Consider the following 15,415-nt stretch of genomic DNA (forward strand, 5'->3'; position numbering starts at 1 on the left):
AGTCTCACTTAAACAAAGCACACATTCACAGAATCACAGAATTGTCAGGGTCTGAAGGGACCTCAAGGATCAGCCAGTTCCAACCCCCCTGCCATGGACAGGGACACAGTATAACTTAACCAATATAACTTAACTTAGGTTGGAAAGGACCTCGAGGATCATCCTGTCCAACCTATCAACACAGACCCCATGACTAGACCATGGCACCAAGTGCCACGTCCAATCCCCTCTTGAACGCCTCACACTAGATGATGTTGCTCAGAGCCACATCCAGCCTGGCCTTAAAAACCTCCAGGGATGAGGCTTCCACCACCTCCCTGGGCAACCTGTTCAGTGTCTCAATACCCTCACAGTGAAGAACTTCTTCCTAACATCCAATCTGAATCTACCCATTTCTAGTTTTTTTTTCCATTCCCCCCAGTCCTATCACTCCCTGACACCCTCAGAAGTCCCTCCCCAGCTTTCTTGTATTGCCCTTCAGATACTGGGAGGCCACAAGGAGGTGTCCTTGAAGCCTTCTCTTCTCCAGACTGAATAGCCCAAACTCCTTCAGTCTGTCCTCACAGGAAAGGAGGTCCAGCCCTCTGATGATCCTCATGGCCCTTCTCTGGACACCTTCCAGCACCTCCAGATCCTTCCTGTAATAGAGGCTCCAGAACTGGAGACAGTCCTCCAGGTGGGGTCTCACCAGAGCAGAGTAGAGGGGGAGAATCACCTCCCTTGACCTGCTAGCTATGCTTCTCTTGATGCAGCCCAGGTTGTGATTGGCTTTCTGGACTGCACATACACGCTGGTATCTTGCAGCAGTCCTGTGTAAAAGTTGGTGGGGTTTTTTTGCCTCTGCTTCAGTTTTATTCCTGGATATAGGGCCTCAACTGTGGAACAGTTGGGAAACGTTTTTGGCTCAGACTGTGGAAAATGGGTTTCCAAGCCAAGTGTTTAATGATTGCACCAAAGCTATTCAAAGTAAGCCTTCATTTGCTGAGCTATTAGCTAAAGTGGTGACTGAAGTGGCATATAGGAATATCATGCTGTTTGCAGTGAAACAGAAGGTTGACTGGTGAATGGCCTGGCCTTCTGAAGGCTTTTAAACTCACGAGTTTCTCAGGAGAAAACTGTTAAATGATTGCTTACAATAGACAGGTTGGAGTGAGAGCTGCATCTCCAACAGCTTTTTGTACAGGACTGGAACTCCACAACTCTGCTGAGCTTACTCATTTCAAGAGTGGAAGGCAAGATGAAAGTGACTTTTCATTTCCAACTCCCACCCCCAGCATTGCATGAGGGTAATTTGAAGTGATGGGCCCTAGGCAGAGCCTAGGCAGCAGAGGTGCTTTTAGCTGTTGAAGTTGTTTAAAGGGAATACAGTCTGAAAAAAATTCACAAGCAGAACAGTGAGGAAGCTGTTTGCTGGTTTTTGAAGATGAGACCAGAATCTGTGAAGTCAGTGTGTTTGGCTCTGCATGCTACATGAATGTAATTCCTGGAAGACATGAAGATCAGAAATTAGAACTAATAAAGTAATCCAACAGTGCTCTGTCTGCTGGGAGCTTTTGTCCTCTCCTAAGAGGGAGTACAGTGTTCTTGTAAGATTGAAAATGCAAAATGAGACCTGAAACCTGCTCATAAGAATTCATTTTTCTTAGTCTGGTATCCTGCTTCTGTGCTCTGTGTGTTTTCTATCTATTAACCTCCCACTTTCTCTTCTTTCTTACTTCATAAAAGGGCTTTTCTGCTCATCTAGACAATAAAGAAGTCTAAAAAGTTCTTGAGCAGAAGGGTCTTAGCACCTGCTGTCACAAGCTGTTTTGTCCATTCAAATACACTGAGGAGCTTTTTCTGTATTAGAAGGACCTAAGGAAGACTTCAGATCTTGCTGAACAACAAAAAAAACAGCTTAAAGGATCAATAATTATCAGACTTGCTGAGGACACCTTATTGTGGCCTTCCAGTATCTGAAGGAGGCTACAAGAAAGCTGGGGAGGGACTTTTGAGGGTGTCAGGGAGTGATAGGACTGGGGGAATGGAAAAAAAACTAGAAATGGGTAGATTCAGATTGGATGTTAGGAAGAAGTTCTTCCCCGTGAGGGTGGTGAGAGACTGGCACAGGCTGCCCAGGGAGGTGGTGAAAGCCAGCAAAGGTGACAAATAAATGCCCTAATAGTTGTGAAATAGATTCTGCTGCAACTCACACTCACCAGATGCCAAAGTTACACACACAGCCTTGACTCTGCTGTTTCCCAACTCTGAGGTGTAACCACTGAAGTGGTTTGAAGCAGTGTCAATCATGACTCTTGGCAAAAGGTCTGTATTCCTAACTCTGAATTAATACTAATCCTAAACACCATCTCTGACACACTGCTATGTATAGCACTTCTCATTACCATACAATTAGGATGGTTAAGTTGGACAATTTTGTCTAACAAGGCAATCTTGTTTAGTAATGCAACAAATGGTACTGACTGAGCATTTTCTGATGGTTGCAAAATCATAGAATCACAGAATTGTCAGGGTTGGAAGGGACCTCAGGGATCATCTACTTCTAGCCCCGCTGCCATGGGCAGGGACACCTCATACTAGAGCAGGCTGCCCACAGCCACATCCAGCCTGGCCTTAAAATCCTCCAGGGATGAGGCTTCCACCACCTCCCTGGGCAACCTGTGCCAGTCTCTCACCACCCTCACAGTGAAGAACTTCTTCCTAACATCCAATCTGAATCTACCCATTTCTATTTTTTTCCATTCCTCTAAGACCTGTGATTACCTCACACCCTAAAAAGTCCCTGAAATACTTGGCTTTAAAAAGCCCCTAAAAATATTTGGGGTTAGGTATTTTTTGATCATAGTGAAGTAACCACCTTTAAAAGCAACACACCTTCCTCTCCACAGATAACATATTTAAATCTCTGAATGAAATCAAATATGAGACTGAGGGAGCTGGGGTTGCTTAGCCTGGAGAGGAGGAGACTCAGGGCTGACCTTCTTGCTCTCTACAGCTACCTGAAGGGAGGTTGTAGCCAGGAGGGGGTTGGTCTCTTCTCCCAGTCAACCAGTACCAGAACAAGAGGACACAGTCTCATGCTGCACGAGGGGAGGTTTAGGCTGGAGGTTAGGAGGAAGTTCTACACAGAGAGAGTGATTGCCCATTGGAATGGGCTGCCTGGGGAGGTGGTGGAGTCACCATCACTGGAGGTGTTCAGGAGGAGACTTGATAGGGTGCTTGGTTGCATGGTTCAGTTGATTAGGTGGTGTTGGATGAGAGGTTGGACTTGATGATCTTGAAGGTCTCTTCCAACCTGGTTTATTCTATTCAAATTCATAAAGCATTAAGACACTAGAACAAAACCCACACAGGATTACAAAATTAAACATCCTATTCCATCAACTACCAAACATTGCAACAGAAGGCACTTAAAGAGGTGAAAATGCAGTGGAAGTGAACTAGAAAATGGGATTTCCAGAGTCCTAAAAGGGAACTCACAATTACTATCAGGGCTCCAACACGTATACCAGCTGTTGCAAACCACTATCTGAGCATGCAGTTCTTTGTAGCTGTCACAGTACTTTTAAAGTGTTACCTGCTATTTGTGCCAATTTATCATGAAGTGCATATAAGCTGTTCATCATGAGACTTATTTCAGCTTCCTAGAATTAGAAAAACACAGCAATGTTAACACAGACATGAGCAGGGCTGAGCTTTCTTCCATTTACCTTCCAAATCTTTACATACCACAAGAAAAAAATAATGCAATAAAAATGGTTGCACACATAGAGGTGGAAAAGCTGCAGCACTTCAAACATCAGAAGTGATGCAAGCAATGATTTTGTATCACATATTCACAATGCTCCTTTGTTTTCAGCTCTCAGCTGAAACGTGATTAAATCACAACCTGCACTGTGATGCATCTGCCAGTTCCAACTGAGACCTCAAAGGGTTGGTACTACTGAGAGAACAGGGAAATGACCCTAAAGAAGTCTAGTGGGTTTGTTTTGGTGGGTTTTGATAGCTAGTCCATAAAACAGTTTTATTCTTAATAAATATGCAGTGGCACTTCACAGAAGCAACACTGGAAGGATCATCTGGTCACACTGCCACATAGAAGTCATTAAAAGGTAAGATTTTTTCCTGCCTACCTTCCACGTACAGCAACTTGATTAAAAACAAAACCAAACCAGGGGAAAAAAGAAAACCAACATGAACAAGGAAACAGACAGTTGTGGACTGTACAATCTTCTTGATGCCACTAGTACAAAAAGGCCCTCATTCCCAGAAATAAGCATGAATATGAGCTGCCATAGGATTTTTACATGCAGGGGAGTTTAGCTTACCAAGGTACTGGGCAACTTCATTGAAATACACCCAGAAACACTTTGTATTAAAAGGAATTACTCAAAAGATGAGGATGAGGAACGTGCAGATTACACACGCTAAGCACTAAAGGCCGCTCCAAAATGCTGGGAGGTTTGGGGAAGTCGGCTCTGACTCCTGAGGCAGAATCCAATGGCCAAGACAAGACTAGAGCCTTTATTCAGAATAGGTGAGGAAAGCAATTTTCCAGTTTGTGCATCTCCCAGTTATACACACATCAAAAAAAACCAACCCCAAACCCCACAACAAAATTTCAGTTCCCTGCTACACCAGCACTATCTGACATAACTTTCACATTTGAATGGGCCAGGGGTTTTTCCCCCCCATCAAAAAAACCCAACCAACCCTGCTACCAAGCAGCAGAATCCCTTCCTTCACCATACAATTGACCAATTTCATCCCCATAGAGAGCATCAACCATTACCAGCATCACCTCTTCCCCTTCTGGACGTAGGAAATCCTAAACTGAGATTAAATGAATGAAGTTGGTACTCCCCAGGAAACTAACCAACCTTATTAACTCATTTCCTGGCTGGAAAATACTGGGCATAGCCGAAGAGGAAAATCAGTCCACTACCACACACACCCCAACAGCAGTACTCCAAGTTCCATTTATTTGCCAGTAGGCACACCCATGACTTCACTAAGAGCTTCACTGAGACAGACATGTGAAGCCTTTTATGACCCAATTCTCCTTTTTCTGGGGCAGGGCAGAAATTAATGATCAGACAGTGTACCAAACAGTATCAACTTCTTAGCAAACAACCAAGACTGCTATGGAACAGTGCACAAGAAACATACTAGAAAGGAACACATAAAACAGGCTCTCAAGCTGTCAAGTCCAGCATGCAAGATGAATTCTCTGCGCTACTAAAGCAAATCAGAACTTAGCCCACAAAATTCAATCTGCTCAAGAGATTGACTAAGATTTTCTACTAGCCAAGGCTACCTACTTAAAACATAGAATTATTCCCTTTGGGAGAATTGAATTCTAGACAAAACAAACAACCCACACACACAATTACCTTGCGGTATTTGCTTATATGTGCTTAACAACAGCAGATTGCTATGTTTACAGTCCAGGCAGACTAAAGGCCAGAAGAAAGAGCCACCAAAACTCATGCTGCAGAGCTAAAACTACAGACAGCTTTCATGGTGGCATGTCAAAAACAGAGCGTCAGAACAAGCAATAAAATAGAAGCAAAATGAAAGTGACAAACTTATTAATCCATTTACTGAAGGAGGTCAACCCTTGCTCTGTGGAACTAAGTAAGATCCTGGAGCTTCCAACTGGTTTCTTTTACCAACTGCCCTTTCAACATGGAGAAGCCAACTGGTAAGAGAGAAACCAATGAAATTTAGTCTCCAAACGTACCACACCACATTTTTTTTCCCCCTCACAGCTCTACAACACAATAATGTAACATTTTTTGTAGTATATAAAAGCAACCAGCATACCACAGCCAAATCTTGTTATATTGCCTGAGATGAGAAACAAAAGCCTCAAAGAGAGTTGCAAGTACATTCAGCTCATGCAAAATATTCTGACCCTGCACCCTTTCAAATGCAGTTGGTTTTATACAATCATCTGACAGGCTAAAACCTCAATATCAAGTGGGTTTACTTACTTCTATTTGTCGTAGCTCTTCACTGAAGGTATTCTTGACTGTCAAAGAGGGAAAAAAAGGAAAAGAAAGTCATACTAGGGTCTGAAAATACCAAAAGTAAGGTACAGCAACATTGCAGCTTTATGACAATACTCTAATTATCAGATAAGAACAAACAAGCCCATCATATGACAAATATTAATTAGACAGCAATCAACCTTTAATCTTAACTCTGCATTTGCAGGTGACACCAAGCTGGGGGCAGGAGAGCTCTGTAGAGGGACCACGCCAGGCTGGACAGATGGACAGAGTCCAAGGGCAGGAGATTGAACACATCCAAGTGCCAGGTTCTACACACTGGCCGCAACAACCCCATGCAGTGCTACAGGCTGGGGTCAGAGTGGCTGAGAGCAGCCAGGCAGAAAGGGACCTGGGGGTACTGGTTGAGAGCAGCTGAACGTGAGCCTGCAGTGTGCTCAGGTGGCTAAGAAGGCAAATGGCATCCTGGCCTGGATCAGAAACAGTGTGGCCAGTAGGAGCAGGGAAGTCATTGTGCCCTGTACTCAGCACTGGTTAGGCCACACCTTGAGTCCTGTGTCCAGTCCTGGGCTCCTCAAATTAAGAAGGACATTGAGACACTTGAACGTGTCCAGAGAAGGGCAATAAGGCTGTGAGGGGTCTGGAGCACAGCCCTGTGGGGAGAGGCTGAAGGAGCTGGGGATGTTTAGCCTGCAGAAGAGGAGGCTCAGGGGAGACCTTCTTGCTGTCTAGGACTACCTGAAGGGAGGTTGTAGCCAGGTGGGGGTTGGTCTCTTCTCCCAGGCAACCAGCACCAGAACAAGAGGACACAGTCTCAAGCTGCGCCAGGGGAGGTTCAGGCTGGATGTTAGGAAGAAATTCTTCCCAGGGAGATTGGCCATTGGAATGTGCTGCCCAGGGAGGTGGTGGAGTCACCATCACTGGAGGTGTTTTAGGAGGAAACTGGATGGGGTGATTGGTGCCATGGTTTAGTTGATTAGTGTTGGATGTTAGGTTGGACACGATCTCAAATGTCTCTTCCAACCTGGTTAATTCTATTCTAACCTATTTGATAATGCACTATGATAGCACTTAGCTTAAACCAGAATCTTGTACATCTATGAATTTCACAGATGGTTCCATGCAAATCAATTCCCCTTGTCAATTACCCCACTCTTGCTTCAATGACTCACAGTATCACAGTATGACTAAGGTTGGAAGAGACCTCGAGGATCATCGAGTCCAACCTAGAAACACAGACCCCATGACTAGACCATGGCACCAAGTGCCACATCCAAAAGTTGCATTGCAATCATCTGAAGGGTTTACATTTTTAGTGGCTTATGTAAAAAAGCAAAACTAGCCTGTTTACCAAGTAATAATCCATGCAACACCAAGCTGTACAGCACCAGCATTCGCTGTTTTGACAAAAGGTGGCACGGAGCTCAGGTGAAAAGTGTCGTGTGACTACATGATCATGAAGTGCAAGGGGGATCTATTTGAGAGTCCGGCAGAGGGCTACAAGGGTAGAATCATAGAATCAACAAGGTTGATAGGAGTGAAGCATTGCCCTATGAGGAAAGGCTGAGAGCCCTGGGGCTGTTTAGTCTGGAGAGGAGAAGACTGAGAGGGGATCTGATCAATGTCTATCAATAGCTGAGGGCTAGGTGTCAGGAAGGAAAGGACAGCCTCTGCTCACTTGTAGTCTGTGATAGGACAAGGCGCAATTGATGGAAACAACAGCACAGGGAGTTCCACCTCAACATAAGGAAGAACTTCTTTACTGTAAGGGTCATAGAGCACTGGAACAGGCTCCCCAGAGGGGCTGTGCAATGTCCTTCTCTGGAGACTTTCCAGCCCCATCTGGATGTGTTCCTGCACGACCTGCACTAGATTCTATGCTCTGGCAGGGGGGGTGGACTTGATCTTCAGAAAGCCCTTCCAACCCCTAACGTCCTGTGATCCTTCCTTTCTAAAACACACTTTTGATAGCCATGGAAACTATTTATCTATAATATTCCTCACCTACAAAAACATACATGCTTCAAGGAAGTTGCAACCAGCCAAGTGGTTTGTGCTGTGCTTCTTCCACTTAAGAGCAACCAGCTGCTAACTGCAAAGCAACCAAGGCACAAAGCAATCACCGTTAAAGCATACTGGCTTGCTGTTCTATGCCACAAACTTTTCACCTGCAGTTTGAACTTCTACAGAAATAAGCCCTTCTGCATGTTGTTCAAACAGCAAATGTAGCTTCTGCTGACCGTAGTTCACCAAGCACAAATGCAGAATAGCAGAAACTATCCTGGGAAACCTTACCCAAAACTGAAGGTCTACAGAGATTGCAAATACTCTCACACCTAGGTTGAAAGCAAGACCAAGAATCACAGAATTGTCAGGGTTGGAGGGAACCCCAAGGATCATTCCCACCTGGAGTAGTGTGTCCAGTTCTGGAGCCCCTATTACAAGAGGGATCTGGAGGTGCTGGAAGGTGTCCAGAGCAGGGCCACGAGGATGAGCAGAGGGCTGGAGCACCTCTCCTATGAGGACAGACTGAAGGAGTTGGGGCTGTTCAGTCTGGAGAAGAGAAGGCTCTGAGGTGACCTCATTGTGGCCTTCCAGTATCTGAAGGGGGCCTACAGGAGGGCTGGGGAGGGACTTCTCAGGATCTCAGGTAGTGATAGGACTAGGGGGAATGGAATGAAGCTGGAGGTGGGGAGATTCAGGCTGGAGGTGAGGAGGAAGTTCTTCCCCATGAGAGTGGTGAAGCCCTGGAATGGGTTGTCTAGGGAGGTGGTTGAGGCCCCATCCCTAGAGGTATTTAAGCCCAGGCTGGATGAGTCTCTGGCCAGGCTGATCTAGTGTGGGGTGTCCCTGCCCATGGCAGGGGGGTTGGAACTAGATGATCCTTGTGGTCCCTTCCAACCCCAACTGATACTATCAATCAGTTGCAACCCCCCTGCCATGGGCAGGGACACTTTCCACTAGATCAGGTTGCCCTGAGCCACATCCAGCCTGGCCTTAGAAACATCCAGGGACTGGGCTTCCACAACCTCCCTGGGCAACCTATTACTGTGTCTCACCACCCTCATGGGGAAGAACTTCTTCCTAATGTCTAAATCTAGCCTCATCTAGTTTGGATCCATTTCCCCCTAATCCTATCACTCCCTGAAACCCTAAAAGTCCCTCCCCAGCTTTTTGTAGCCCCCTTCAGATACTGGAAGGCAACAATTAGGTCTCCTCAGAGCCTTCTCTTCTCCAAACTGAACAACCCCAACTCTCTCAGCCTCTCCTCCTAGGAGAGTATGAGTAAGGGAAAGGGCAAGCTACTCCACACAGTTCTAGAGAAAATACACTTCCTCCAAAAAGGAAAAAAGTTACTTTCTACTCTTTCTAGATCTGATGCATTTGCACTGAGAATCGGGGGGGGGGGGGCGGAATCTCAGTCAGCAAATAGTTTTGTGCATTTTGAAATCCTGCATTCAACATCAACCCATGGCATAGTAAAAGCCAACTTACCCTCTAAAGTAAGGTCCAAACTACATAATGCCACTTGTGTGGTGTAATTACACCCACCACTCCCTGCCACCCCCTAGAATACTGCAGCTGTTAAGACAGCTTGCACCTGCAGGTAACTGAGCAACAGCCTCTGCCAGTGCTGACCAACTTGCCTTACAAGGCACTCCCAGGTGTAGACACTTTCAAAACAAAGATTTGCCTCCCAACAATCAGTTGCCTGACAATAGGTTAACTTTTGAATCATAACCATGATTATTTAAGCTGATCTGTTGATATAAATGGGGAAAATAAGGGAAATGGGGACAGGCTAGACTAAATGCATGACATGATTTCTCATTTAGGAGAAAGTGAGGGTACAAGAGAAACCAAGGACCAACTTACACACCAGTAGTCCCCTAACCTTTGCCAAGTGCAACTGCATCTAGCGAAGGAGAACAAGGTAATGGCTTTTTTACCTCCATAAACTCCTAAGCACCATTGGTAGCAGCCACAAGCTGACCCACTTCACCTTGTTTTTCAAAGGCAAGTTTGAAGTGGGAATTATTACATATGGGAGCAGTGAAAAGGTAACAACAGTTAAGGAACACATTTCTGCAATTAAAACAAAAAAAATTAGGCATAGAACATGGCAACCTTGTGTTTTCCTGCACTACAACCTTCCAAAGCCTCACTCCAAGAGAGATCTTGAGGTGCAGAGCAGGTCCAGAGAAGAGCAATGAGACTGGGGAAGGGACTGGAGGGAAAGTGATGAGGAGAGGCTGAGGGAGCTGGGGGTGTGCAGCCTGGAGAAGAGGAGGCTCAGGGGAGACCTCATTGCTCTCTACAACTACCTGAAGGGAGGTTGTAGCCAGGTGGGGGTTGATCTCTTCTCCCAGGCAACCAGCACCAGAACAAGAGGACACAGTCTCAAGCTGTGCCAGGGGAGGTTTAGGCTGGATGTTAGGAAGAAATTCATTGCAGAAAGATATTGGCCATTGGAATGTGCTGCCCAGGGAGGAGGTGGAGTCACCATTACTGGAAGTGTTTAAGAGGAGACTGGATGAGGCACTTGGTGCCATGGTTTAGTTGATTAGATGGTGTTAGGTGATAGGTTGGACTCAATCTCTAAGGTCTCTTCCAACCTGGTTAATTCTGTATCACAGTAGCGTATATATTTCAGTATACCTGGCAAAAAATTTTAGCCCTGATGAAAGCCATGGAGTAAACACGGATGCAATAATTCTGTGCCTGCAAAGATGCAAACTGAAAACTGTCAGCTACAATTCTACAGGAGGTAGACCTGTACAGCAATTAAAGGGAAGGCAACGGTAGTGTCAGATTCCCCCAGCATCAAAATCCCAGTGTAAAAGTCAATCTGAAATGTAAGCAACTTCATGTTTGGGTAAATAAACAAATAACATGAAGCAATCCAGAGGAGATGTCAATGCTTCTCCCTTCTTCACAAATACATCATGGTTAAAGTAAAACAAACAAAAAACCCAGAGACTCTCTTGGGTCTCCTGACTCTCCCAGCACAGAACTGTGATGATCCCTGCAATTCATTATTTTAACTCACACTGTAGGATTCCCATTAAATCCCTCTCAAGCTAGTGATTTTATAATAAGTGATGTACTTTAAGATGTTAAGTATAGGATACCTAATGCCTTCAGGCAGGTATGCTAAATGCAACTGCAGCAACTCATCAGCTGCACACCCAACTAACAAATGTCAATCAACCTGCACCTATTTGCTGCTAATCTTGTTAAACTGTAGTTAAAGCCACTCCTTAACTACTCCAGTTCTGAATCCACCCTTCTTTCTTTTGTCCAGGATCTAAGCTCTCACCAAACCCTACCACTTGCTCCAGCTACAGATAGTTTTCATCTACTCCAATGTCTAAGCTATTTCCATGTATTACATCAATATTTTTGTTCCAAAAGGTTTCTTTACAGCTCTTTAAGCACAGTTTTAAGAGTAACAAGTTAGAGGACACAGTCTCAAGCTGCGCCACAGGAAATTTAGACTCGAGGTGAAGAGAAAGTCTTCACAGAGAGAGTTGTTAGCCATTGGAATGTGCTGCCCAGGGAGGTGGTGGAGTCACCATCTCTGAAGATGTTCAAAAGGGGATTGGACATGGCATTGGAGGTGGTAGCCAGGTGGGGGCTGGTCTCTTCTCCCAGGCAACCAGCACCAGAACAAGAGGACACAGTCTCAAGCTGTGCCAGGGGAGGTTTAGGCTAGATGTTAGGAAGAAGTTCTTCCCAGAAAGAGAGATTGGCCATTGGAATGTGCTGCCCAGGGAGGTGGTGGAGTCATCATCCTTGAAGGTGTTTAGGAAGAGACTGGATGGGGTGCTTGGTACCATGGTTTAGTTGATGAGATGGTGTTGGGTGATAGGTTGGACTTGATGATCTCTGAGGTCTTTTCCAACCTGGTTAATTCTATTCTAAAGGCACAGCTGCAGAAACAGGAATGATCCCAATTAACCTGTAAGCACTTTATTTCTGTGTGTGGTACCAAAAGTGCCAAATACTACCCACACAAGGATTCAGTGACTGCACAGTGCAGCACACACTTCCAAGCTAGCAGCTTATGCAGAAGCAAGAATGCTCCTCCCTGCAAACAGTAAAGTACGTTCTTCCTGCTCACCCACCATGCCACAAACAGCCTAATCCCCAATACAGCAGGGCTATTTCTTTCAAAAATCTGGCCTGTAAAGGGGTGTTAAGTGGATAACCCACTGCTCCCCATTTTTTCTTCATTAAAAGGATGATAAAAAAAAAATAGCTGGATAAGTTGTTGGGAACAGAAGCAGCAACAATACCAGAAGCAGTGAGATGTGAAGTCATCCTTTAGCCACCTAGAGCATGGAAACAAGTTCTCCATTTTACAATCCAGGTGCTTCCAACATCAACTAACAGATCTGCAACTTTATTTTGCTATGTCTGGGGGCAAGTGAGGTGCTGGAAGCCTCATCCCTGGAGGTTTTTAAGGCCAGGCTGGATGTGGCTGAGCAACCTGCTGTAGTGTGAGGTGTCCCTGCCCGGGGCAAGGGGGTTGGAACTGGATGATCCTCGAGGTCCCTTCCAACCCTAACAATTCTATGAAGTCCTAAGTTTTGTGCTTAAAACACTGAAGTAAAATATTTTTATCTGTGTAGTGCCTGTAGATATTCTAGTACTGCAAAACTGAGACAGAAGAGTTGGCTGTCAGTTCTTAAAAAGAACACTTTTTTTAAGCAAAAAAAGCTCTATAAAATGAATCCAGAACTGATTGAGTTGCCAAGACTGATGTCTGGCAACAGAGCTGACTTCAGAGGAAGTTTTGACTACATTATTGCCACATTCACTCTGTGAATGGTGATGTCAGCTAGAACCTGCTCAAGTGCTCATTTCAAACACAGTTGATACCTCAGACTAAGACCTGCAAACATTAACAGAGGCTGCCTTTCCTTCCTTGTGGTCTCCTGTTTCCTAAATATCATCATCAACCACAGCAAGACCCAGAGAAGAAAAAGCCTGAAGAGCTATAGTAACAGGCACTGCCTATTTCAAAAGGAAGATTGTGCAACCTGCCTGTGTCTATTGAGAAAGAAAAGGAAAAGTCACTTCTTCTATGAGAAGACCCTGTGAAAATAATTGTAAACAACAGATGAAGGAACTCAAACAGAAGCCCAAGGAGCCCCACCAAAAACCAGAACAACTTTTACCTATCACTATGAGCAATAAGGTAACACTGCATCTTAAGTCACCAGTTCCATAGACAGACTAGAGGTTTGGGCAGAAAAGGTTCAGGTAGTACTTCTATCTCTATTTTGAGAGGGTGAGGGGTGTCATCAGAAGTTGCAAGTGTCAGTCACCAAACACTCCAGACAATACTTTCAGCTGCTACACTCACCCAGGAACTGGTCTGCACTCCAAATTCTATCTCCCCTATGCCTACAATAATATCAATGAAGCACACACAGTACAAGAGGAGACTTAAGCAAGAGCATGTTAAGCTATGAGGTTATTCATTAAAATAATTTTTCCTGATCTGTATGAAAACAATTCTTAAAGTATCCTCTTCCCAGGTTTATAGCCACAGAATTCACACACACATCATCATAGAATCAACCAGGTTGGAAAAGACCTCAGAGATCATCAAGTGCAACCTATTACCTAACACCTCATGACAACTAAACCATGGCTTCAAGTGCCACATCCAGTCCTTTTATGAACACCTCCAGGGATGGTGACTCCACCACCTCCCTGGGCAGCACATTCCAATGGCCAATCTCTCTTTCTGGGAAGAACTTTCTCCTCACCTCCTGCCTAAACTTCCTCTGGTGCAGCTTGAGACTGTGTGCTCTTGTTCTGGTGCTGGTTCCCTGGGAGAAGAGACCAACCCCCACCTGGCTACAACCTCCCTTCAGGTAGTTGTAGGCAGCAATAACGTCTCTCCTGAGCCTCCTCTTCTCCAGGCTGAACATCCCCAGCTCTCTCAGCCTCTCCTCACAGGGCTTGTGCTCAAGACCTCTCACCAGTCCCATTGCATGTCAGTGAAGAAACAGCTGTCTGTGTTCTGTTAGGAAAAATGACTCAGGAAAAGTGCATTTGCAATGCATTGTAAAGATTAGGTAATACTACATTCCTTGCACACACTCACAGTTTCCATTAGGTGTGCTCATACATAGGAAAAGAAAGAAAAAACCCAAACACACTAATACTGCTTTTATCAGCAGCTGCAAAACACTACCAGGAGAAACTTCAATCTTCAGACACCTACCAGGATTTTATAATGGTAGACAATACCTTCCACTTTCAAGAGAATCAGCATAGGCTTCTGGAGTTGATCTCCTCCCCTGTGCTCCCTCATCAAATATTTTAGCTCTTTATAAGGTCAAACACTCAGGACTTCCATGAGCGAAGACAAATGAACAAAGGAAAAACAAAGAAAGACATGCATGGGAAACTCCAATTTGAAAACACAGCAGCACAAGCAGCTCAATGTTGAATTAGATGGTGGTCTGCCTTCCTCAAACTCCAAAGTTGAGGATGGAACGTAATAGCCTTATTAAAGCCACAAAGGTTTAAAAACAGTGAAGAACATTTTAAAAAAATCAATGGTAATTTGCAATTAAATCTACTGATACTCTACCAAGGATTCCAGCCTGGACAGAAACACTACTGGGACCTCATACAAGCAGGAAGGATTCCTGCTGTGAAGAGTTGTCACAGTAAAAATGTCAACTTGGAACCTCTTTGTAACTGCAGTCTGTTCTGACAAAGTATTAGTAATACACTCCAATAGTATGAACAGTTTACAGCACCCAAAGATAATGGTCAAATGGAGAGCACTGACAGGAAGACTCTTAAGAGATCCTCAATCATGAAAGCAAAGACATTAACAAAAGTCAAGATAACTATGACATAGAAATAGTCTCTTTTTAGAATGTGGGTTTGCCCTGCCTCTGCCCTTCTAAGCATTTAGCATGCAGTGTGCCCAGGCAGCCAAGAGGGCCAATGGCATCCTGGCCTGCATCAGGAACAGTGCGGCCAGCAGGAGCAGGGAGGTCATTCTGCCCCTGTACACTACACTGGTTAGGTCACATCTTGAGTCCTGTGTCCAGTTCTGGGCCCCTCAGTTTAGGAAGGAGGTTGACTTGCTGGAACGAGTCCAGAGAAGGGTAACAAAGTTGGTGAGGGGCTTGGAACACAGCCCTGTGAGGAGAGGCTGAGGGAGCTGGGGTTGCTTAGCCTGGAGAGGAAGAGACTCAGGGGAGACCACCTTGTTCTCTACAACTACCTGAAGGGAGGTTGTAGCCAGGTGGGGGTTGGTCTCTTCTCCCAGGCAGCCAGCACCAGAACAAGAGGACACAGTCTCAGGCTGCACCAGGGGAGGTTTAGGCTGGATGTTAGGAAGAAGTTCTATACAGAGAGAGTGA

The 15,415-nt window shown here is 45.1% G+C and overlaps 1 protein-coding gene across 1 annotated transcript in view; it reads right to left on the reverse strand.

Moving 5' to 3' along the window:
• LEMD3 (LEM domain containing 3) overlaps window positions 1-15,415 on the reverse strand; it is a 55,997-nt gene that overhangs the window by 22,679 nt on the left and 17,903 nt on the right. Inside the window, exons 2-3 of the mRNA XM_068170676.1 lie at window positions 5,997-6,034; window positions 3,578-3,644 (exon numbers count right to left, since the gene is read on the reverse strand). Of these exons, the coding sequence (XP_068026777.1) occupies window positions 3,578-3,644; window positions 5,997-6,034 (105 nt within the window). The remainder of the gene's footprint in view (window positions 1-3,577; window positions 3,645-5,996; window positions 6,035-15,415) is intronic.

Source organism: Melanerpes formicivorus, unplaced genomic scaffold, assembly GCF_026170545.1.
Source record: "Melanerpes formicivorus ecotype bairdi unplaced genomic scaffold, bMelFor1.0.p_v2 SCAF_514, whole genome shotgun sequence".
In the NCBI taxonomy this organism is placed as follows: Eukaryota; Metazoa; Chordata; class Aves; order Piciformes; family Picidae; genus Melanerpes; species Melanerpes formicivorus.